We start from the raw sequence: 24,314 nt of genomic DNA, 5'->3' as shown, positions 1-24,314 counted from the left end.
AAGTGTATCATTGTGATTCAGATAATAATTATAAGAATTAAGCCAACGATCCTGACTTGCAATGATCAAATATATCCACTTGGTGTCACCATAATTATGTATTTTACTGTACAGTAGCCTACATAAACTTTACACTATGGTATCTGAACATTTTTGTCCATAGTTGCAGAATACATGCTGTTACCTGCTTAAAAATCCACTACATTAATTAAGTAGCCGACTTATACAGACATAATGATGTCAACCATTTTTGGCTTGTCACACGAATGTCACCTGTCACTCTCTAGTAGTCTCTACTCTCATAAATATTTCAGTTTTCACTTCTGACGCACGTGTGTGTGTGTGTGTGTGTGTGTGTGTGTGTGTGTGTGTGTGTGTGTGTGTGTGTGTGTGTGTGTGTGTGTGTGTGTGTGTGTGTGTGTGTGTGTGTGTACTATATGAGGGTTCATCTAGATTCTAGATCTAGAACAATGCACTAACCCTAGTTGTTCTTTGCAGCAAGGATATCAGTTCTAGTCTCTAAGCCTGAGAAACAAATGTTCACATGTATGCATGCTGCACCCCACACCCAGCACAACCAACCAGCCTTCTCTCTCTCTCTCTCTCTCTCTCTCTCTCTCGCTCGCGCGCGCTCACTCTCTCCTTTATCTCCATGAAAGTGGGTGAGCAATGCATGTGAGTGAAGGCCTCAATGTTGAAATCAGTGTCTTTTGCACTAGAACCTGGTCATAGTGATATGACCACTGTGTGGTAAACGTTACTCCAGCCTAACACAGGAGCTTTCTAGACAGGTCAACAGGGTTACATTTATCACCAAGCAAACAGACACTTGATAGCCTATCTTGTGCTTCAACTTTTACACCTCAGGTAAAAGAGTGTTAATGGAAAGTGCACATCTATGCTTCATTGGTACACATCTTTTTGTACGATTTTCCCTTTGCCCAAATACATAGGCCTATTTTTGTCCGTCATACAAGCTGACTAGCTGAGGGATTTGTATACTGATTGTGCAGGGTTGTAGCCTATGATGTATCAAGTACTCATGCTTTATTTAATATATAGCCCAAGATATATAGCCCAAGTACATCTGTTAACTTATTATGAAGAATAGACATATGGATCTGAGCTGTTGCATGGTTGCGAACGTGTCTGTCTGTCTGTCGGTGTGTCTGTGTGTCTGTCTGTCCCGCTGTGACACCACCCGCCTGCCACCAGAGGGCGCAGCTGTAGCACACACACACACACACACACACACACACACACACACACACACACACACACACACACACACACACACACACACACACACACACACACACACACACACACACACACACACACACACACACACACACACACACACACAAACAACCACACACACACACACACACACACACACACACACACACACACACACACACACACACACACACACAGTAGAAAACTTAAAATAATTACTAACTGAAAAGAAAAAAAAAGTACGTAATTTATTCTAATTGTTATTGCAATTTACGAGCTGCGTTCGCTTCCCGCATTTGCACGTCTTACTTGTTCATGTACTGTAGTTTAACTTTACAGTACAATAAGTTACATCTACAATGTAGGCTACACCTATACAGGTAGGTAGGTACAATATAGGCCCATATCTCTTCTAGGGATCCTTTTACTATAATGTATCTTAAAAGCCAGCACAGAACAGCTCTGGGAATTGCGTCAATGAATCCTATACTGCCTATTAGTGCCAAGGTGTACTGGCAAGCTGTTAAAGCTGGAACCTGGAATTAATTTGAATAAATACAACCTATTTTAACCTAATGTGTATCAGTGTATGGTATATTAATACAATAACTAGCACATCTGCAATAGTTGGAGATGGATTGGTCTCCCCGTGCTCTTCCATTGAGAAATGTGTAGACGGCTGATGTTGGATAGTACAAATAAGACAAGTGCTGCTTGAAGCTCAGACATGCAATAAATTATGCTAAAATTATCCATATATCATATGCATTCATTTATTTAAATAAATTATAATAACGTCCATCAATCGATCAATGAAACCCCAAGGCGAATACATGAGACTGAAAGAAATACCTGTAGTTCTGAAACATATGACGAGCGTCGACATGTCATGTGAAGTTGTGAACCATAGTAGGCTACCTACTCACCCTATACTGTAGTGTTTGCACTTCAGTGCTTTGCACAAGGACAGGTGTCAGTGTGCCAGAGGGAGCCAGACTGTCCCCCTCCAGTTGATCACGTTGGCGTCAGGCGAGCATGCCATGGTGCAGACGGTAGGCTCAGCAAAGAAGACTCCACCTTTTCTAGTTTCATCAAATAAAAGGGCTGAACCAGGAACACACTTCTTCAACCCCCGAGAGAGAGAAAGAGAGAGAGGAGGAGATTCGATTCACCATCCGGAGTTATATCCATCCCACACATAACTGTTCTTCTACTTTTACGATTCAACCGCCGCTGGCTCCAGTGATTGGTGACTCGGTGAGTAATTATGTTGTTAAAACAATAGAAGGACTAGACTACTGGTTCTTTATTTTATCGGCATTTTATTTGTCAATTATTTTTTTAGCATAATGAGGGACTTGGCAGGTGCGCGATTTGACATTTAGTGGAATTGGAATATGTGATGATGGCGAACTCGACAATAACAGGATGAAAATGTTATTGCGTTTGGTGTAGAATAAATAAATACCGGTACATAAACATTCACACAAATAGTGTAGGCTATAGTTTATTTGTGCAGCAAAAGTTTGGCTTTTGGGACCCCTTTTCAACAGTATTGAAGCCTAATTATTTTCTATTCTCTTGTCGAGTTGACTTTTTACTCAGACTCGATATGGGCCTATACTACATCTCGATCGAAGGCTAACGTGTAGTCTACGTACCACTGCTGTCCGCCCCTCCCTCATGAATGAATAAAATAAAATAATGTAACAACCATATAATGACTCTCTCTGCGAACAACAACGTTTGACGTAAGTACGACGTAATACTATACACAGAACAGTACATTAATAACGGAAGGGGCCCAGCCAGCTACTTTTTTATTTAGGCTAAGTGTGATGTACTTGTAGATAATAGTGTTAAGAGGAACGTGAATTGAGATCATGAGTAGAGATTATTGGTGTGCGTAGGTAGCCTACCACGTGCTATGTTCCAAGTCAAGATGATAACCTTGGAGACAAGACTATATACATTTGCAAATAGTTTCGCCCTTGTTTGCTGATAACTGTGATGGCTATCACATATTTCAAACAGGATCTACTATAAAGAGAACAGTTAGATCACAATTGTTCCTAATGGTGATCAGTTTGATTGATTGATTGAAATATTTATTAACAGTTTGTAGAATTACAGTACATTTCAAGCACAAACTCAATACAAAGACTGTTAACTGTGAGTGGACGACCCAATTAAGCATTACACTTGTTTACAACAGGGTCCACATTGTTCAATTCATCAAAACATTTAGAGACATACAAATATACACTTCTATGTAGTTAAAGAACAGAACAGGAATTCATCATATAGGAAGCAAAAAGGGAAAATATACATATACAGTGAGGGGAAGGGGGGGGGGATTCAGATTTTACAGAGGCCAGTTTCGAATTGCAGCCATCCATATAGGTGGCAGGTGCCCTTTGACGGTTTTGAAGGAGTCAAGGGAACTGCATGGTGTGCACTGCATATTATCGACTATATAGACAAGGCTACATCCTTAATTTCTAACTCAACTCCAACTGCCCTTTGTCAGTCAATAATATGAAAAATGGATTTAATGTCACAATTCTCAGGTATCTAATGGCAACTGCATGGTCTTAGCTGCCATTGTATTGTTCATGAGTCAATTGCATAAGACCATAATGACATGTCAACAATTATTGTAACTTGGAAACTATAGTTTGCAATTTGACACTTACATGAGCTTTAAGGTGATTGCCATATTCTCATGGTAGGCCTAATGCTTTGCAAACATTACAGTGGGCGAGTGACTTTTATTGGTTATTGCCAGATCATCAGTTCAAGTCTATTGAATTTCAAGGATATGCACTCAGTTTCAAGGCCAGAAAAACGATGTTAGCCAACAGAAACATATGGGTCTTTGCTTTCTATTCCTACTAACTTGCATTCATTCAGGGATGTTTTTGCTGAGCACACAATTTGGAAGTAACACACCCTGGCTTACAATCGGACACGTAACGGTTCACACTACAGTACAGGACTACAGGTGTAGCCTACCCATCATTAGGGCAAAAACGTTTTAACAGAATAGATGTAATTGTGTTCTTGTGAATTTTGGAAGTTTGATACTTTTATCAGGCTTGCTTTACTAGCATTGGAAAATTATGGGTACAGTTTCAGCTATTAAAACGCAAAACGTAGGCCTACAGAAAAAGATTTGATGACTGAAGCAATGTAATCTTCAGTCATCTTCAACCGCTTAGCTGTAGTCAGATCGTGGGGGCAACAGCTCCACCAGAGAGTGCAGACTCCATCTGGTCCTTGGTCTTCCCGGGGGTCTCCTTCCAGTGGGATGTGCATCGAGAACCTCTGTTCGAGAGGCATCCTAACCAGATGCACAAACCACCTAAGCTGGCTCCTTTCCAAGTGAAGAAGCACCGACTCTACTCCGAGTCTCTCTCACGTGACTGAACTTCTCACCCTATCTCTAAGGGAGATGCCAGCCACTCGTCTGAGATAACTCATTTCGGCCGCATGTATCCGCAACCTTATTCTTTAGTTTAGGTCATAACCCACACTTCATGACCATAGCCTATCCATAGATGAGAGTAGGAACGAAGATTGCTCCGTAGACAGAGAGCTTTTCCTTCTAGCTCAGCTCTCTTTTCGTCACAATGCAGGAGACTCCTGCAGGATCCAGGGGTGTTGACAGCCCTGGTTGGTCCCTAACTAGATTTCCTCAAGTCTAGGGATTCTAGGTCACAAGGCCAATCCATTTTGTATTGGGCTTCCCCAAATCACAATGCCAGTGTTTCCCTTTGAAGCAAGTTGACTGTCTCTAGAAAATTGTAAGAACAGAGGTCAGACAAGCACACTGACCTCCTTGTAGCCTAACCTTCTCTAGCTATGCTATGCTGTATTATAAAATGATTTGCTTTCTTTGTGGTTTGTGCTGCCTTGAATTTCAAAAGCCTGTTTGAGACAGACAACTGCAAGTGACAACTTGAAATTACGGAAACTAAGTGACCAAGTTAAATGACCGTCAAACATTTGTGTGAAAAATATTTGAATATTTGAAACATGAGCATCAAGTATTATTATTATATAAAAGTGTACAGTATTTGTTAAAATGTTGTTTTTATGTGGACATGCCCACCAGTTCATTAAGTATGACTAGTTTGCCTGGTGGGTATCAGGTGATCCACCTGAACTGAAGCCACACCCACAGCTGTTGTTGTATGATAAAGGGGGAGGGGTTAGGGGAAGGGATGATAATATTGTGATGTCACTCTATCACTGTTTTTTTCATTGGCACGTTTGACTGTCAATGATTCAGTATCCAGGAAGAAACCCTAAATACAAAGGGAAGACATCATTGCACGTACAGTAACAACCACACCAAGGGGTCTTATGAAGTACTGTCACCTCATAAACACATGAACATCTGGAAAAAATACAATACTAATAATATATACCTTTTTTATGATGATGATGGTTCCAGGCTAAAAATAATAATATAAATATTTCAGAAATCTCTATGGGAAAAATCAATAGGCTTTTTATTTGTGCAACCACAAAATGACCACCACTTCTATTCCCTATTCAAGATTACGATAGCTTTGGCAATTGGCCCATACCAAAAGATGTTGTCATGCTCATACTTTCATTTACATACTTTCCATACACATGTGAGAATGGAATGAAGTGGTCATTCCATTCACAGCATGCTTACACATGCATGTTGCAAAATCCCAGCTTCAGGCAGGATTACTTTACTACTTCAAAATACCACTTGTTTTTAGGTCAATTGGGGAAAAGCTGTTTAGACTAGAGCAGGGGTGTCAAAGCATGTTTTATTTATTTACGTTATTCATTTAATTATTTATTATACGATTTTTGGAGGTCCTTGGCACGAAAAAGTTTGAGAACTACTGGTGTAGAGAAGAGAATGTGTAGAGAGACAGGAAACCAAGGAAACCCTCACACTGCTACGTGCTGATAGTAAACCACACAAGTCAGCTCACACACTGCTGCTATGTGCAAAAGCAAGCCCTACAGCGAATAACACAGCCCAGCACAAGCGTCTACTACACCTATCACAGTTCAGCTCATGTAGAGGCACAACATGACTGCAGGGAAATTAATACGTTAAGTTGTGTGGGCTTTGGGGTTTGGACCATCATTATTCTCTCTTTGAAGCAGATTCACTGGCAAATTTGTCTTTCCAAATTGTTTTATGACCAAGGGCTGAAACAACAAACAGCTAAATTCAGTAACATATTTGCTTAGTGCATAGGTTCTTGTTCCTATTTCAGTTTAAGAAAACAGTTCCTCTTTCCACTCTGATGTTGGCTGCATGTCCTTTGCTGACCTTTGCCAGACATTACCATATTCACTATAGCATAGCACTCATTGTGTTTTATTATTAAATACTATTGTAAAGTGTGAAATGGAATACTATTTCTACTTTAAGAGTATGAATAATTCATATTTTTGTTCTTTTGTTTGATTAGCATTTTTATATGACAGATCAACTGTATGCACACGCCCATGTCGCTCAGACACGCCTATCCATCGTGGTAGGTTTCTCTTTCTTTTTTCCTGTCAAGGGTTTTTTTCTTGGAGTTTTTCCCCTTGAGCTTGGCGTAGTCGTAGACTGTTTGACAGACTGTCTATGGTATGCCAAGGTAAAATTCTTTCCATTGTTATATGTGAGCCCTTTGAGACTACCTTAACTGATTAAAGGCTAAATGGAATATTCTGCTGAACTTGCTGCTATGACACCTGGTTTTCTTATCTTATCTTATCACTGTGGTTGTAATTATAGTTTGGAGAAGGAGAAGTAGTCTGCACACTGTTTCGTAGCGCCCACAGGATATTTATTTAATAATATGGATGGAATATGAGGCGTTTCGACCCCCTTATGGGTCTTCTCCTTCTCCTGTACGCACCTTTTTGTTCAGCACCTGAACGTTTTTTAGAGATGTGCGTACTTTCCTTTGGATTCCGTTGCTAATTATAGTTTGAAATTGAGAGCAAAAAGCCTTGAGACCTATGGCCTAATTTATTAATCTGTGCGATCAATGTCAGCCACAAGTGGACAGTATCAAAATCAGTCTTAATTTGGGGTGGAGCCATGTGAATGGGTGGGCACTAGACTACTGGAGTGCCACCATAGTGCGACCCCCTCCACCATCACCAGATGATTGTGCACCTGTCGGTTTTACCTTCCCATGTCCAAGGTCCTCCACATATTTACAATGGAAAGTTCCAGAAATCTGAGGACTCTGTAGAGAGGTGGGGGAGGGGGATAGATGGTTGTGTGTCTAGAGAATGAAAAGAGTGTCAAATGTGCAGTGAGCATTTTGCTTTGTCTAGTGATTTCCAGGTAAGGGGGTTGGTTGTACTACACCTCCCCTACCAGCCCCACCCCCCTCCTTAACCCAGCTCAAACAGTACACACTTTGAGGAAAGGTGAAATAAACAGTGAGTTTTTGAAGCTTGTTTATCTATATTCCAACGTCGAAAATGGGGAATATTATCTTCTTTAATAATTACCACTAATGTGGTTTGCTTGCTCAGGTTTGGTTTCATAAATGTTTTTCTCATTCCTCATAATTCAGCCTATACCGAAATGTAATTTAATATTTTGGCGTAATCTCTCAGCGGTGTGGACGTGAAAATGGCCTGAAGCCATGTAAATTGTCTTTTCAAAGTAGTGACATAGACGTTCGCTCATGCTATAATTCTGTCATAGATCACTGACTTGACACTAACAGGCTGAAGGAGGATGCCAGGTAAGGTTATTTTGGATAATGGTGACTATGGTATGTAAACCCTCCCCAGATGATGCCGTCGCAAAATCACTTGCAATAAGATTGGCATGTTTATCGATGTGGAATGAGGAGGGATTGCTTGGAATGCGGAGGGATTGTGTCGGTGAATGTACTCTATCTCAGCTGTCATCTAGACACAGTTAAACTTAACAGAGACTTCGTAACATGCATGAATGCAAACACAATTTATTACAATGATTCACAAGAATGTTCAGTGTAACATGATAAACACGTTGTTGCGGCCGCGGCGGGTCCTATCGCAGATTCTGCCTGATAGAAGGGAGGGGGCTCTGGAGCCTGCCCGTCTGTAGATGAATGAAACCTAGTGGTATCATGCTGCGTGGACGCTATTGGGGAGGTGATGGGTGACCTGAACGGAGAAGCACTATTATTGAGACAGGGTAATAGAAGGGAGAGGAGTGGTAGGGCTGGGAAACTATATCGATGTGATGTGAGAATATTTGTCACTTAAAAACAGCAAAAATGGGCAATCTATGAGCTCACAACGAGTCATATCATTTTCTTTTTTCTTTCTTTCACCTTTATATATTCAGGGAAGTCAATTGAGAGCCAGCTCTCTTTTACAATGACGCCCTGATTACAGTAAACAATATAACATACAATTCAAACACAAATACATTACAAGATAATAAACAATTCACATTTAAGTACAGCTACATGTCAGAGCATTCCTTGCAAGACTTTTAAATCGATCAAGTGAAATCAAGTTCTTCAGTTTTAAAACTGATTGTAGACAGTTCCACATGTGAGGTAACCTGACTCCGCCAGATTGCGGCAGTACTGAGTTCACTGAGTTCCTCCTGCCTGCATCTGGGATCTCTCAGGCAGAAACGATGAACCCGGAAGCAGCGTGACAAAAATCTGATATCGGATCTAGCATACAACATTGTTGGATGCTAGATGTAAACAAAGGGTTTGTTTACATCTTGCCCCATTTCCAATGGAAGTCACATGGTTTGACACAACATTTTTGTTGTATGGCTTTCGGCTGTGTTTCGACTGCCTCCCTCCCCCTCATACAACAAAAATGTTGTGTCAAACCATGTGACTCCCATTGGAAATGCATTGCGAGCTTGCATCACTAAACAAGTGATGCATCAGCTATACATCAATCTGTTGTGAAGGTGTGAGTCAGGCCCTATACATCTAGCATACAACAATGTTGCATGGTAGATGTAAGCAGGTTTTAAGTGTCATGGCCGCCCCAATGCATTTCCAATGGAATGACACTTACATCTTGCATGCAAAATTGTTGTATAGGTGTAATTAGTGTCTGTTTTGTTTTTGTTTGTTTGTTTTTGTTTCACAAATTGGGCATCCAGGTAATATTCTCCTTCAATCGCTCATTGGTATTTTTGGTGACAGTCTCAGTATGGGTTAATGGGTTTCTTGGAAAATGAGTAGATTTCACTGGGTCATGTGTAAACTGTAAACAATCCTTGCCACACCACTCAGTCCTCACTTTTGCTCAAGGCTTTTTTGAGCGGTGTTCCCGCTCGGCGCTCTATTACGCAGCTATGTGTGTCCGTATGTATGTATGTCAGAGCACGAAAAGCTGCAACACGGTAACTGTCACTTCTCGATCATTTTGGGCACAGGGAGTCTCGCCCCCCCCCCCCCCCCCCCCCCCCCCTGGGCGCGTTCCTGGGGGTCTGGATGTTGCGGGACCCCCACACGGTAACTCTGTCATTTCTCAACCGTTTTGGACACGGGTGGCTCGCCGGAACCGGGCCCCCGACCCCCCAGTTGCACTGGGGGGTAGTTTCCATGGCATGTGATGGGGCATGACAGTTGTTTCCCTGAATGACGTGTGTGTGTGTGTGTGTGTGTGTGTGTGTGTGTGTGTGTGTGTGTGTGTGTGTGTGTGTGTGTGTGTGTGTGTGTGTGTGTGTGTGTGTGTGTGTGTGTGTGTGTGTGTGTGTGTGTGTGTGTGCGTGTGTGTGTGTTTGTGTGCGTTCGTGCGCAACTTACCCCTCCTCTTATTCAAAACAATCCCCACTACCCAGCTTCTGCACCAGAGTGACAAATACAACCATAGAGTATTAAAAGGATATAGACTGAACCGGAGCGATAGCCCCGCCCCCGCTATTCATTTCAGTGGAAGTTGCTCAGTGGCGTTTTGAAGCACCGGAAGAACGGTCTACTTCCACATTTGTTCGATTTGGACACCAACATTTGGTGCCGAAGTGCAAACGAGCACACAATGTTAAACCCCAGCTGCACAGGGTTTCCTCGTCATAACTCCACGGGCCCGCCTGCAGTCCCCGCTCTTACCAGGGCTGAGCGCCTCAATGTTGGAGAGCCTCACTGGGGGCTTGGGTACAACCAGCCGTGTCACAATACTGTAGATTGCAACAATGAATTGGCCATTTAAATGAACACAAAAATAACACTAATTAATTTGGTCAGCACCTATGTGTGGCCTATCTTGAAGAGATATTTAGGAGAAATTACAATCTGAAATTTAGCCAACTATATTTTGTATAATGGATCTTTGGCCATAATGGGTTAGATGGGTTCACCAAGGAGAATGCATTTGTTTTCGTCATGTCTTGTCATGACGAAAACATGTCAGAGCACACGGGACAAGTGAGTCAAGTGTACATTCTGGTAGTAAAATTCATTGAGCTAAAATATTGTTCATCATCGTGGATGTCTGTAGTAATTCTAATCAAATAGACTTGTAGGATAGCCGTTCTCCCTCTCTAGTAATCCTCAATGTTACAGTTAGACTTATCTATCTTCAATGTTTGTTCTTCTTTGAATAGCTGGGTGTGGAGACGAGTAACTGATTTCCATTTTAGGCAAAGAGGGAAGTCTACTTGCACATTGAGTACAACGGGGAACAATTTTAGTGTTATGGTATGAGTCACAGTTGTAGTAATAGTCTGTCATCACATTTGCCAGCCAGCCTTGAATATGGTGATTTGTTATTACAGTGCTTGCCAACATAACTCAAACTGTTTAATTCCCTTAAGTTGTTCTAGTTAATAGTAATTAGTATTTGTCTTCTGAATACTGTAAGCACACTTTGTTATATTTTGTCAGGTTGTGGTATCTATCTTATTCTTATTCGTAATAATCCCATGAAACCTAATGGTCGTCATTTCGTCAATCACAGTCTATTTGTATGTGATCATGATCAGGACACTGCACTTGGTGCCGAAACAAATGCAAGACAATAAAACATCTGTTTTGTCTGAACCTGTTTAACCCTTTTAGACCCGAGGGCGATTAAGAAAAAAATAATAATAATAAGGGAAAAAAACGCCTAGCAAATTACTTTTTCCCATGGAGATTTTGAAAAAAAAATTTGGGAATCTCTATGGGAAAAATTAATGGAGTCTGGAATGATGGAACCAGAAAATCGCCGCCACTGCTATGCCCTACACATAGCAACATCTAAAATGACACAGGTTGTTTTTATTTCCCGTTTCTTTTAAGTGTTAAAGAAATATTTTGTTATGTCTTCACACTTTGACATGGGTCTACTCTTAACACTTTAGTTCGGTCATGACACTGATGATTTTTTTTATGTTTGAGAGAAACGGATGCAGCTTTTGCTTTCTGGGTGGTGGTTGGAAGGGAGCTGGTTCCAGCATAACAATGCCCCCTTCATAATAACAGAGTCGCCACTGATTTCTCGCCCTCTGCCTGTGAATAATATTATCAGCCTGCCCCAAGAGAAACCCACAGGGCAATACCATGGCCGTGTGTGTCTGTTGGTGAGGTAGTTTCTGAGTATTTGAATGGGGGAGGGTAAGTAGGTGGCTGGTAGTAGTAGGCTATCATCTTTCCATTTGGGAGGAGATTTCACATTGTGGGTTGAAATAAAGGCTATAGCTCTCTTACTTGGATCACACTTTTGCATGCATGCACTCGTGGGTGCGTGATTATTACACACAACTCCTCTTGCGCTCTCTCTCTCGCTCAACCTCTTTCCCCTTGAATACTCTCTCTCTCTCTCTCTCTCTCTCTCTCTCTCTCTCTCTCTCTCTTTCTCTCTCTCTCTCTCTCTCTCTCTCTCTCTCTGAGGTACTTATTCATCCAGTGTATGAGTCAGGGAGGGTGGGGTCTTGGAGGGCTTCAGTACCAGTCACACTTTTTCAGTTTTCTCTCACTCTTATCCTCTCTTGTCTCTCTCTCTGTCTCTTTCTCTCTTGTTTCTGCTGCTCCTCTTGCTGCTACTGTTGTGCCGGCCTCTCTGCCCTGTAGTTTAGAGAGAGCCTTGTCCTGCTTGCTGTGAAACAGGAGTACAGTACACACTGGCACCGGTCTGTGAACAAACCCAGTCCCAGCAAGGTAAGGCAGTGAATGTAGGCTGGAGGCCAACCTAAAGAAACTAACTCTTGTCTCAGTTGGGTCCTACTGTACTTGTTGAGCTTGAAACATTTTACTGGTGAAGGTTTGGTTATTTCAAGTCGTCTCCCCGAGGGGGAAGGTTTCTTTCTTTTTATGAGGACTGGTGCTTCATGGACAGAATCCTGGGTTGTGTTGTGAAAGTATTCTCCCGGCACTCCTTTGTAAACAGATGCCTTACTGTGTGCTTGACTAATGCGCTCCGGGGCTGCTGCTCTCTCCCAGTGGATGTATTATTAATTTCTTCTGTCATCTCTCTCTTGCAGTTTGTTCTAGAGCCTGACCGATATATTAGTTTAGCCGATATATCTGCAATTATTTTAGTATCGGCATATGTCTGACGTGTCCTGATTTTTAACCACATTCAACCTTCTACAAGTTCACAAGGCGTAGCGATGTGACACGTTGTGAACTAGATCGGCTCTTTTTGACAATGATTGAATAGGCTTGGTCAAATGAAATGAAATAAGTGATCTAGGACATTCCAAAATCGGAATTGGCATCAGACCAAAAAATGTGGCATCGGTTGGGCTCTAGATTGTTCATCATTAACTCTGACCTTGTGAGTGCATGGAGCTCCCTTTTTCCATTATTGTGATTCATTGACAGGGCTCTCCTTCCTAGCCAATGTACTAGAAGTTGTAAACCAGCTACTCTGTTGTCATGGTTTCCTTGAGGCGTGGTGCAAAATGGTGGTCAAAAGATTAAAAATATCATCTGTTACAGTAGTGTACACAGTAAAAAAAAAAAAAAGATCACACCTGTGTGAACTGAGTGTGCAGGCTACTCAACTACACGGCTGACTGGCTGTAGTTATAGTTATAGAGCTTTAGGCTACTCAACAATGCCACTTTAGGTCACTTTAGGAACACTCAGACATACACACACGGCCATTGGAGCAGTTAGGCAGAATAGGCACCTCTCAAAAATAGTCTAATGCACAGCAACACAATAGATAGAAGAACAGTAATACTTTTCCACATGTTTCAGATAATTGTCCTCCATGACTTGGTGTAGCGTCTGCAGGAGTTGGATACATACCAAACCCCTGAACCTTCATGTAATTTCATTAGAAACATGCTATAGGAAACATATTAGTTGCATGTGGCTGAAGTTATGTACAGCCATAGTTCTTCATAGTGTGCCATGGAATTATAGAGAGCTGCACAGTGACTCTTTTGACTCTTGTCACAACAGTGCGAGGTTCCTTCCTTGTGCTCCAGTCGTAATAGTGCTGACTTTGCAAGTGACTTTGTAATGACAACAACCTCTCAAGGACATTATTATGCTACTACTCAGAAGTTACACTTCAGGAGCAGTTTGGTGATGTCACATGTTTGTGTTCTCAGGAGTAATGTGCAGGAAGACATTAACCACTTTCAACCTTGTATCCCTATTTTGGACAAACTTTCCATAATTTCAAAGACTATAAACAATAACAGCCCTAAGGGCGGTGTAGATACTTTTTTATTCAACTTATTCTGCCTCACCATGCTACTTTAGCATTAGAGTAGCTTAGCATCTCTAGCGAAGCAATCCCAATGATTGAATGGGCTTTATTTCATGTTCTTCCGCGGTGCCTTCCGGAGGTGGAAGTATGCTGTTTCCTCTCGTGGGGTAGGCTTGTCTTTGTCACAAGACTATCCTGCTGACCTGCACACTTTCTGTCACACTCACACTGTTGTAACGGTGGGTAGTTTTAGGAAACTGAGCTTGCATTGCTTTACAATTTCATCCATATTTGAACACGAACAATTATCTTTTGCGTTTTGGTGTAGAGCACATAAGCTTTCTACAATAACCTAGGTGTATGCAAAGAAGATTTTAAACTGGTAATGGAAACAACTGATGAGGTACTCAAAAACTGGCCATGACAATATTCCCTCCAAATTTCTCAGAGACTCAGCCGTCTCCATACAGTAGCTCCAATCATCACCCACATAATAAACCTCTCCATCAAACAGGGACAGGTCCCTCAAGACTTCAAACTGGCCAAAGTAACCCCCTGCACAAGAAAGGCAGCAAATTAGACCCCGGCAACTACTGCCCTATTTCTATTCTTAGCTCCATCTCGAAAGTGATGGAAAGAATTGTCTATGAACAGGTTGAAAAGTATCTTGCCAATAAAAAACTAATTTACGAATTCCAATCTGGCTTAAGAACATCCCACTCCACTGACACATGCCTCCTCTATTTGAGCGACCACATCAAACTCAAGGTGGATGCTGGCAAATACTGTGGTATGGTCATGAAGGACCTCCAAAAGGTTTTTGACTCCGGCGTAAACCAAATAATAATGATCAATAAGCTGAAAGCACTTGGTTTTGATAGCACATCAGTGAGCTGGATACAATCCTACCTGGAGGGGAGAGAACAGATGGTGGAGGTGTTACGGAACACTGCCGCCCCCCAGGAAGCATACTAGGGACTTTACTGTTTCTAATATATGTAAACGACATGACATCAGCTTGTGACTGCAACTTGTTCTGGTTCGTGGATAACTCGGCACTGCATGCTGGTCTCAGACAGGAATAAACTGCAGGTTGAAAAGGCCCTCAGCTCTGAACTCGGTAGAATCTGCACCTGGCTAATCTAAATACTACCTTAATGTCAATGAAGTCCACACTCACAAAACCAGAGGGAGTTCAACAAACCACGTGCAACCCAGATTCGCCACAAACAAGGGATTCACAGCCATTAAGATACTGTGAATCTCTTGACTCCTTCAAAACCGCTCTCAAAGAGCACCTACGGATGGCTGCAATTCGAAACTGGCCCCCGTAATAAAAATCTGAGTTCCCTCTCAACCCATGTACATGTTATTCCCTTTTTTAACTTTCTTTATATGATGATTTCCTGTTTTTTCATATACCGTAAGTGTATATTTGTATGTCTTATGATTAATTGAAAATGGTGGACACCACAACCTACCTCAAACCCTAACCTAACCATAACCGCAAGCACGGGAGCAGCGCATGTTCGAGCGGTTCCCGCATGTCGGACTAATTCTCTGTCTCAATGGTCTCATGGTCATGTCTCAAGGATGACACAAATTTGACCTAATGGTCAAGATTCAATTTATCCCTCGAGAAAGCAGCCTGGCTCTATTAGTTCAATGGGGGGGGGAAATCAGCACTTAAGCAGGAAACTAGGTTCAAGTCTGGGGTAAAAAAGGAAAGTCAATACTGCTGCTTTAACTACAGTATTTGAGTAAATGTACATAGTTACTTTCCACCACTGGTTTGTTAGGGAAATTAACTATTTCAAACTAATGCTCATCCACACCTGCAGATGCAACCAAAGGACAATATAATGAACTCTGCCCTATATTACCAGTAGGAAGCTATGATGCAAATGTGCTTTTTAAATTGATAGGAGTAGGCGTGGACTGTGGTAGATATTTACACACAGTGTAATGCTTGCCTAAGTAAACGGAATCTAAAGGATTACAGTTTGACGTTTGGGTGACGTTTGTAAGGTTGTCTTGTGGGTGAGATCTAATCTACTATTGTCTGTCTGTACTTGTATGCTGACTGCCTTGAGAGATCTTTTTATGTTAAATATATTGGAGAGGTTCCCTAAATGTCCTGATTGTCGCAGGATGATTTGATTGTTTTAAACTCTTTTCGACTCAATATATGAAATTGTCAAAGTAGAGTTGAAGAAATGAAATACTGAACCATGTTGACATTTTCACCCTTTTATGAAAGAACAGGTGCCACATTATACAGTACCACGTTCCTTTCCTATTATTTGTCATAGAATAGAGCACAGTCTTTATGTCTGTACAATTACTGCCAGTATTAAAACCCTGCTGCCATATCAGGTTTCCCCAAGGTCCCTAGGAAACAAGTGCCGTTTAACAGCATCTGATGATCATGATAATAAATAGACCTTCAGCATTATTTGTAGAAATGTCAACATCCCTCTGGCAAGAGCATATTCGCAATGTTATTTCTCTATAATGACTACATACTAGGCGTAGCTTTGCATTGCCTTGTTTGTAGAAAACACTCCTTTTTTACCATTTTCGCAACAGCCTCCCATCCTTACCTCTGCTCTCCTAGTCCTACATCACATTCCTCTACATGATATTATTAGCTTTTAATCGTGTTGACTTAGGGTGGGTTGTTCTTCAGTTCTAGGGCAAACTCCAGGATTGCATATTGTACGGGATAATGCCTGATCCCCTCTTGCTCCATAGTGTGGGGAGAGGCGACCACACCCTCTACTCTACCTCGTATAATGTTTTGGTTACTGGTTACACTCTGAACAGTTGATATTTGATATGGTGAGGCTTTTGTCAAGCCTGAAAATGCCCAAATCCTGAAAACCATAGCAGTGTTCATGTGTACTGCAATGTCGTTACATACAGTATTAGTCCTAGACAGAAAGTAACATTTCAGACTACCGTATATTTAATTTTGAACCCATTAATTTCCCGCTGTGGATTAATAATGTTTTATCTATGCTATCTTATAAAGGTTGAAGCATTTAATTCACAAAGTTATAAAAAAGTAACTTGGAACGAGTGCAACTGCACAACAACAAATGTGTCAACATTGTCACTATTGTCATTATTAAGGATTGTACAGTCTTAGCAGGTGCCTGGTGGCTTGGCCAGTTAGTGCACAGACGGTAGACCCCATAGTCTTTGTGAGTCCAGACTGAGGCCTCTGTTGTGTCTCGACTTTCGCATGGCTCCCTTTCCTCTGACCTTGGTTTCCTGTCTCTCTACTACACTCTACTACTAGTTAAAACAATAATAATCTGGCTCCGTAGCTTTTGTTTACTGTATAAACGCACAACTTCTATTTCTTGTTCGGTCAGGTATGCTCTCTGTTGGGGCTGTTTGTGTGTTGCTGCGGGTCTTGAGTGGGAGCCAGCCACCCGTGCTTGGCAGTCCCAAACGGAGGCTGCAGACTGCAGAGCACTGGCTGTCATCTGTGGAACAAGGGATGCCCAGCCTGTTTCACTGTAGCACCTCCCCCTCCGGTATCAGGCCATGTCTGACGAGTGTCTGTAGCAGAGGCAAAGCCTCCTGGGATATCTGTTGGGACTGGAGTCAGTGCGCTTTGGGCTGGGGATGAGCTGCCCTGCCCCTGTCTGTCCCCTACCCATTGCAGTCCTTTATTACCTGTAATTACATTGCACTGCTGCTGAATCAGGCAACAGCAGAAAACATAGGCTACCTCCTTGAAGACATTCATTGGTCCTGGTGAAGACACCAGCTGCCAATTGAAGATATGCCATTATTTGGTTTCAAAGGAATCTGATTGATTACAGTTATAACTTTTGAGTTAATTTAAAATTACGTCAGTGCCCTCTGCCCTGAGATTGGTTTAGTGTGTGTGTTTTGGTGAATGTTCCCAAAACGGCTCTATGCACACAGAAATACACGTCCTACCCTACGTCCAGGCCCCTTCCCTACTTTACAGGTGTTACCGATGATACCAATTAAGGCTCTGTTCCATTTAGTGTACAGTGATTCTCAAACATTTTAATTTCAAGGACCCCCGGCCATAACTCTGAGAGTGTACAAATGGAACCGAATCGGCCCTTACGGGTTCATTTGGTTCCATTTGTACACTCTCAGAGTTACACACCCGTATGGAGCCATTTGGAACTCAGACACTTTGAGACCCACTGGTGTAGCAGTGTTTCCAGTGAGGCAACCTGCACAATAGCAGCACCCTGACTCTGTTTTACCAGAGTGGATCAATAGAGTATGCACAGGCATGATTTTCCCATCAGGACACGCCCCCCTCATCTAGACTGAGTGGCAAAACATTGAGCAGCATGGAGTGTTGGAAATCCCTCAATCGTCCTGCGTACCACCTGTTTCTAAATGTCACATAATGCAGGAGGCAGCAAAATGTTGTGTTATTGAAAACAAGCACTTCCAAACTCTAAACGTTAGAAAAATAATCAAATGCAGGACATTTCTTGACAGAAAGTAGCTCATAACGTTTCTATGGTGGATTTTTATTAAACAAAAACTTTGCAGATAGAAAGAGGATAATTCAAGCTTTTCGTACAGCTGCAATGTTGGTGAGTTTAACATTGTTTAATGCAATTTTCTTTTTGGATGAATGGGCTGGCAAGGCCAGAAAGTAGTTTTTTGCCACTCAGTGGGCGTTCCCACATAACTTCAAGGTATGATGATGTGCATACCTTCATTAGTATAATTGCTGAGACCTGTCAAGGAAGTAGGGAAGGGGCCCGCCCGGCCCGGAAGTAGGAAGAGTTGTTCTGTGTGCATAGAGCCTATTGCTTTGCCAAAGCATGTACTGTAGGTTTTCCCCTGCGCTGTAGGGAGAAATAATGTGAAACATTTACTGATGTCATTTTTTAACCTGGCTTCACTATTTTGGGCATGTCATTATAGGTGAAAAGTTTCCACGCTCACAAATTGCCACGTGCTGTGAGATTATACAGTATATAGGCTATTTATTTTCACTATTCCTCATATGATGAAGTTTATAAGGCTGGTTCAAATTGGCAGGGAAATATGTTTCAAGACTAAATAAAGCAGTGATTGCACCTTTGCGAGATAAACCCTAGGCCAGGAGTTTTCAACAGGTGGTCCACTGGACCACTGGTGGTCATTAGTTGAAGGTATTGCATGTGGTCCCTGACCATGCATTTAGTAATGTAGCAAAGTGAAGATTTTGTATTTTCTTGTGCGTCAATGTTAAGCAATTCCACAGAAAGGGGAGTTAGGGCCGATTCATACTCCTATTTTAGAGCCGAATAAAAGTCGGTTCGGCGCTGTAGAGCCTACAATTTGACGTCATTTGAGGTTCGGGGGGCGGGTACCATCCTAAAGTCGGCTCTTCGGTGCAACTGAAAATTTCTGACGAGCCGAAATCATTTCGGCACTACAGCGCCGAAACAGCGGTAAAATAGGAGTATGAATCGGCCCTTAGAATCTCAAGAAGGCTAAAGTGTACCAGCTTGTCTGATTGAGTCATCATGTGTCTGCTCTATCAGTATCAGTTAACCTGAGTTTAATGGAAGGTTGGATAAAATAAATGGAATAAGGGTAACCGTGGGATAGGAATAGATCAGTGCATCTCAAAAAAAATAAAATATATAATAATAATAATCTTTTGCTCTGGACCACTCTCATTTTCATATAATGCCAGGGCTTGGTATAATTTGTTGCACATAGTATCATGCAATGAATGAAATCGAGCCTTTAACAGCCATGATTTCAATCTTTTTATTAGCTATTAATTAAAATATTTTCTTACATTTGATAGACTTTTGAAATACTGTATTATTTAAACATATTTGAATACATTTTACAAAGGAAATGTATTTATATTTTAAAACATTTTCCCATGGACCATCTACAGGCCTATTAAGCCATGAACCACTAGTAGTCCGTGGACCATCAGTTGAGGACCAGTGGTATGTATAGACATGGGATGCATTGCATAGCAAGTGTTACGAAAGCACTAATCTTACAATTTAGGCATTTAGCAGACGCTCTTAATCTAGAGTGATTTACAGTAAGCAAGAACAACATGGTACTACATCAAATACATAAAAATAGTCGGTGGGTTGGCAGAAGAAGAACTGCAGTTCTGATTGCAATGGGTGCATTCCATAGTTTTGGAGCCAGAAGGGAGAAGAGTTTGGGACGTGTGGAGTGTTGTCCTAGCGTTTTTGTGAATGTTCTTCAAGCTTCCCTGCGTTGGCTGATCTGAGCGAGCGGGAGGGTTTATAATAGGGTCCGATCAGACTTTGAAGATATGGAGGTGCCATAGCTTTGGTTGCTTTGAAGGCCAGAATCTGAGTTTTGTACCGGGAGCCAATGGAGGGAGCGGAGAAGGGGGAAGACATGTGAGAATTTTGTCTGGTTGAAGACCAAGCGAGCATCCTGGATCAATTGGAGAGGCTTATGTGCCATATCCCATCCCAACACAACAGTGGTCCCCAGGTTGATTCTTAGTCAGGGTGGTGGTCCACAATCAGTTGAAAGAAAACCCCTGTCCTAGGCTATGGAATTCTCTCTTGGCCTGTGTGGACATCTTCAAAAGACTGTTAAAGACAGTTCGTTTTTTAACATAGCTCCTTGTGATTACAGTCTGTCAATGTCTGTGAAAGGTGCTCTACAATTTATTTTTACTTAATTACTTACATTTGAACCTTTGCTTTGTTCTTCCATAGATTATTGGGTGGCCAAACTAGGTCAAAATGCTGCAGGAGATGGGCTCACAAGTCATGGAGATCTATGACTTTGTCGTGTCGGGAATCGGTAGGTACCGTATTACTATATACATCTACTTCACTAAAAATGCTTATTTGTCTCTGAGCAATATAATGTTGTCTCTCTAAATTTAGACCCACGGTTGAAGCCCTATCCACTGATGGAGAAGCCGGGTCCCATGTCTGCAATATTGCTGTTCTACCTGTTCTTTGTACTGTACCTTGGGCCTCGCTTCATGGCAAATCGCAAGCCCTTCCAGCTGAAGGAAGCCATGATATTCTACAATTTCTTTCTTGTGGGATTGTCAATATTCATTGTCTATGAGGTAGGAAACCACCCCCTTATATTTAACAAAATATAAGACCTTTAGAGTAGACAATATGATGTACTTTTATCCTTGACTTTCCTATCGCTGATTCTTTTGTTATTTAGTTCCTGATGTCTGGCTGGCTTACAACATATACATGGAGATGTGATCCTGTTGATACCTCTGATAGCCCAGAAGCTCTACGAGTAAGTCTTTTTCCTCATTACTACAGATCAACTCCTGACATACTGTTTGAAATGATACTTCATATGGACCTGCAATTGGAGGGTTGCATAGTCTGTAGTATTAGTACAGGTCTTGTTCAGATATCAATGTCTGTATTCCTCTCACTAGATGGTTCGAGTGGCTTGGCTTTTCTGGTTCTCTAAAATTATTGAACTTATGGATACGGTAAGCCCACTGTACTATTTCAATTGTAATCTCAATGCAAATATATTAATTGAAGTTTGTTAGATTCTTTGGTTGGGCATGATATGAGTAATGATTCCATTCACTCTCATTTTATGGCAATCAAAGCTTATTCTGCCAAATAAAACTAATCTTGTTTATACTGATATTTGTGACTTGATTTTTTTGTTGCACATCACAAGTAAAATTATATGAATTGAATACCTCCATTTTCAGATTTCTCGCGTAAAGAACTTAGAAGCAACAGATAATGATTATGTACTATATCATGTTCAACATCAATTTAACTTAAATTAAGTTTAAGTCAATTGGGCTCAACATCAATTTAACTTAAGTTTAAGGGCTATATCTTGCACCACCCCTTATTCCCAAACGTATTTGCCATTTTTTACTATTTTGAAAAACATTTTAAAATAGTTCAAATAGCCGATTGTGTCGATGTAGATCAGCTGACTTATTTTAAAATGTTTTTCTAAATATTTGCTAAAAGAATGTCAAAAAAATGGGCCCCAACAAGTCTCTTCTTCACTAATGCCACCAACACTTGTACTTTACAGCATGTTTAATATTAGATATTTGAAAATGTCTTCCTTGGGATAGATCTTTTTTGTGTTGAGAAAGAAGAGTGGACAGATCACCTTCCTTCACATCTTTCACCACTCCTTCATGCCCTGGACCTGGTGGTGGGGGGTCGGCTATGCTCCTGGTGAGTTACAGACTGCTGTTGAATCAACCTTTGGTCAACCTTTCTGTTTGTACACACATGTTTACTGGAGATCCACTTGAGATAGTTTGCGCAAAAGAATTGTTGTGAACTTTATATTTTACACTACAACAAAGTCTGTTGTAGTGAGGTCTAGAGATGACCACTATTATCTGGTGCCCCATTAACCCATTAACATCCTTTAATCTAAACATTCTTGACTCTTTGTGACGGTCATTTGGTTGGTCTGGTATGTGCTGTAACTTTGTTCTTATCACAGGTGGAATGGGATCTTTCCATGCTATGGTGAACTGCTCTGTCCACGTTGTCATGTACTTCTACTATGGCCTCTCTGCTTCTGGGCCGCGCTTCCAGAAGTTCCTCTGGTGGAAGAAATACATGACTGCCATTCAGCTGGTATGTGCTATATTTTGCTACTTGAGGACTTAATACTGCATGCTGGCAGTATCAGTATCAAAAGTACATTATGAATTAACCACTTAACCCCTCCTACAGGACGGGAACCCCTTTTGTGGTTCTTGTTGCTATGTACAGTAAATTAGCAGCATACGTTTTTGGGAATTTTGGAATTAATATTTGAACATTTTCAGAAAACTTAGTTCAGGATTTAGAAGGACTAGTCCTAAATGGGTTTCAAATATCGTGAAAATAGCAGATCGAAAAGCTCAGCCCGCCACGATTCCACATCTTTTTTTAAATCTTTGCATTTTGGGGGTAAATGTCTTAACATTTTAATACAGCAAAGCATTGAAAAAAGTTACTAAAAAAGAAAGCGGTCCAGTACTTTAACTCAAGTACAAATTTGACAGAGCAACTTCCACTCATATTTGAGTAATATCTATACTCATGTACTGAGGTTGAGTACTTTGTCCACCACTGGATACACGTACTGTATGTGTATAGTCTACTGACCTTCTGATCCTCTGTTAAATGGCCAGTGCTTGTCTCTGAACCAGTGAGAACTTCCTGAAGTACGTGTGATTATAGCCATGGCAATTAAAGGTTCTAAATTGACTCTCCCAACAGGGCCAGTTTGTACTGGTATCTCTTCACGCCACCCAGTACTATTTCCTGGACAGCTGCGACTACCAGTTCCCCATCATCATCAACCTCATCTGGATATACGGAACCTTCTTCTTCGTGCTCTTCTCCAACTTCTGGATGCAGGCCTACGTGAAGGGTAAACGGCTGCCCAAGCAGGACGTTAAGGCGAGCCTAAACGGTGCCGCAGCACACGCCAATGGCAAACACCACGAGAGCGGGACAACCGGCAAGGCCGTGTGCAACGGTACCAGTAACGGCTCTGCCCACCACGAGAACGGCGGCGCCCACATGAGCAAAATGAAGAAGGCCTAGGTTCTCTGGAAGGAAACACCCAAGATGTATGACGATGTGAACTATTATTTTGGATTCCAAAGAATATTTTGGCTGTTTCTTTACTGTACCCTTTACCCACTTCAAACATGGGGAAATGACGTGCTCAATAACCTCCACAGTAGGGGTCCCACATTTTGATTGTGATTTTTGGTTTCTTGTTTGTATGGGAAACCACCTTTGGACCACATTCACGTGGCGACAACTTTGCTCTTACGTCATACTTGGGGGTGGGGGGGACCTCTACGTCATATCCGTTGCTCTTACGTCATACTTGGGGGTGGGGGGGACCCTACGTCATATCCGAGTAGTGAGAGTACCACGAGTATGACATAAGAGAGAAATGGTCGCCATGTGAATATGATTAACGTAACATGGTGTATGAAGAGAAGATGTTATACTGTATGACCTAATGTATGACAATGATGTTGCAAACAGCCTCATTGTTAATTACACAGTGGTTACATGTCCATAGGAATGCATAGCCCACTTCCTTCACTACTTATCTGACCCCCACGCTCTCTCTCTCTCTCTCCCTCTGACCACCCTCCCTGGTGGACAGATAACACTGTACAGTTTCTATCATCAATAGCCTCATTTATGCCTCTGCGGAAAATGCAGAGTGACATGCGTTAGGGCTAAACTTGAATATGTCTTTTGTAAATAGTTTTACAACCAAAAAAGAATAAACTAATGGTATTAGTATGCTTTAGACTTTCTAAATTTTGTTACATTGTCTATTTAAAAATTAAAATGCCAATAAATTGAATTTTAAATGTCTCACTTTTGCATTCGGTCATTTTCATTAACCCCCATCTTAAATGGTGTTCTTGTTTGCATAATGCATAC

The 24,314-nt window shown here is 41.5% G+C and overlaps 1 protein-coding gene across 2 annotated transcripts; it reads left to right on the top strand.

The window, feature by feature from the left end:
- Window positions 1–2,373: 2,373 nt before the first annotated feature.
- elovl1b (ELOVL fatty acid elongase 1b) lies at window positions 2,374–24,245 on the top strand. 2 transcript variants are annotated; one of them, XM_083766589.1, is made up of 8 exons: window positions 2,374–2,496; window positions 20,592–20,679; window positions 20,766–20,956; window positions 21,064–21,144; window positions 21,293–21,349; window positions 21,968–22,073; window positions 22,351–22,487; window positions 23,118–24,245. In XM_083766589.1, exons 2-8 carry the CDS (start codon window positions 20,619–20,621, stop codon window positions 23,445–23,447), a joined length of 963 nt encoding a protein of 320 aa, XP_083622715.1. In that variant the 5' UTR covers window positions 2,374–2,496; window positions 20,592–20,618; the 3' UTR covers window positions 23,448–24,245. The 2 variants fall into 2 exon arrangements, with proteins under 2 accessions (XP_083622715.1, XP_083622716.1); XM_083766590.1 differs by lacking the exon at window positions 2,374–2,496 and adding an exon at window positions 12,135–12,356.
- The last annotated feature ends 69 nt before the right edge of the window (window positions 24,246–24,314 follow it).

This window comes from Protomyctophum parallelum, assembly GCF_964188405.1.
Source record: "Protomyctophum parallelum genome assembly, chromosome: 6".
Classification (NCBI taxonomy): domain Eukaryota; kingdom Metazoa; phylum Chordata; class Actinopteri; order Myctophiformes; family Myctophidae; genus Protomyctophum; species Protomyctophum parallelum.
This window is presented reverse-complemented; position numbering and strand designations above follow the sequence as displayed.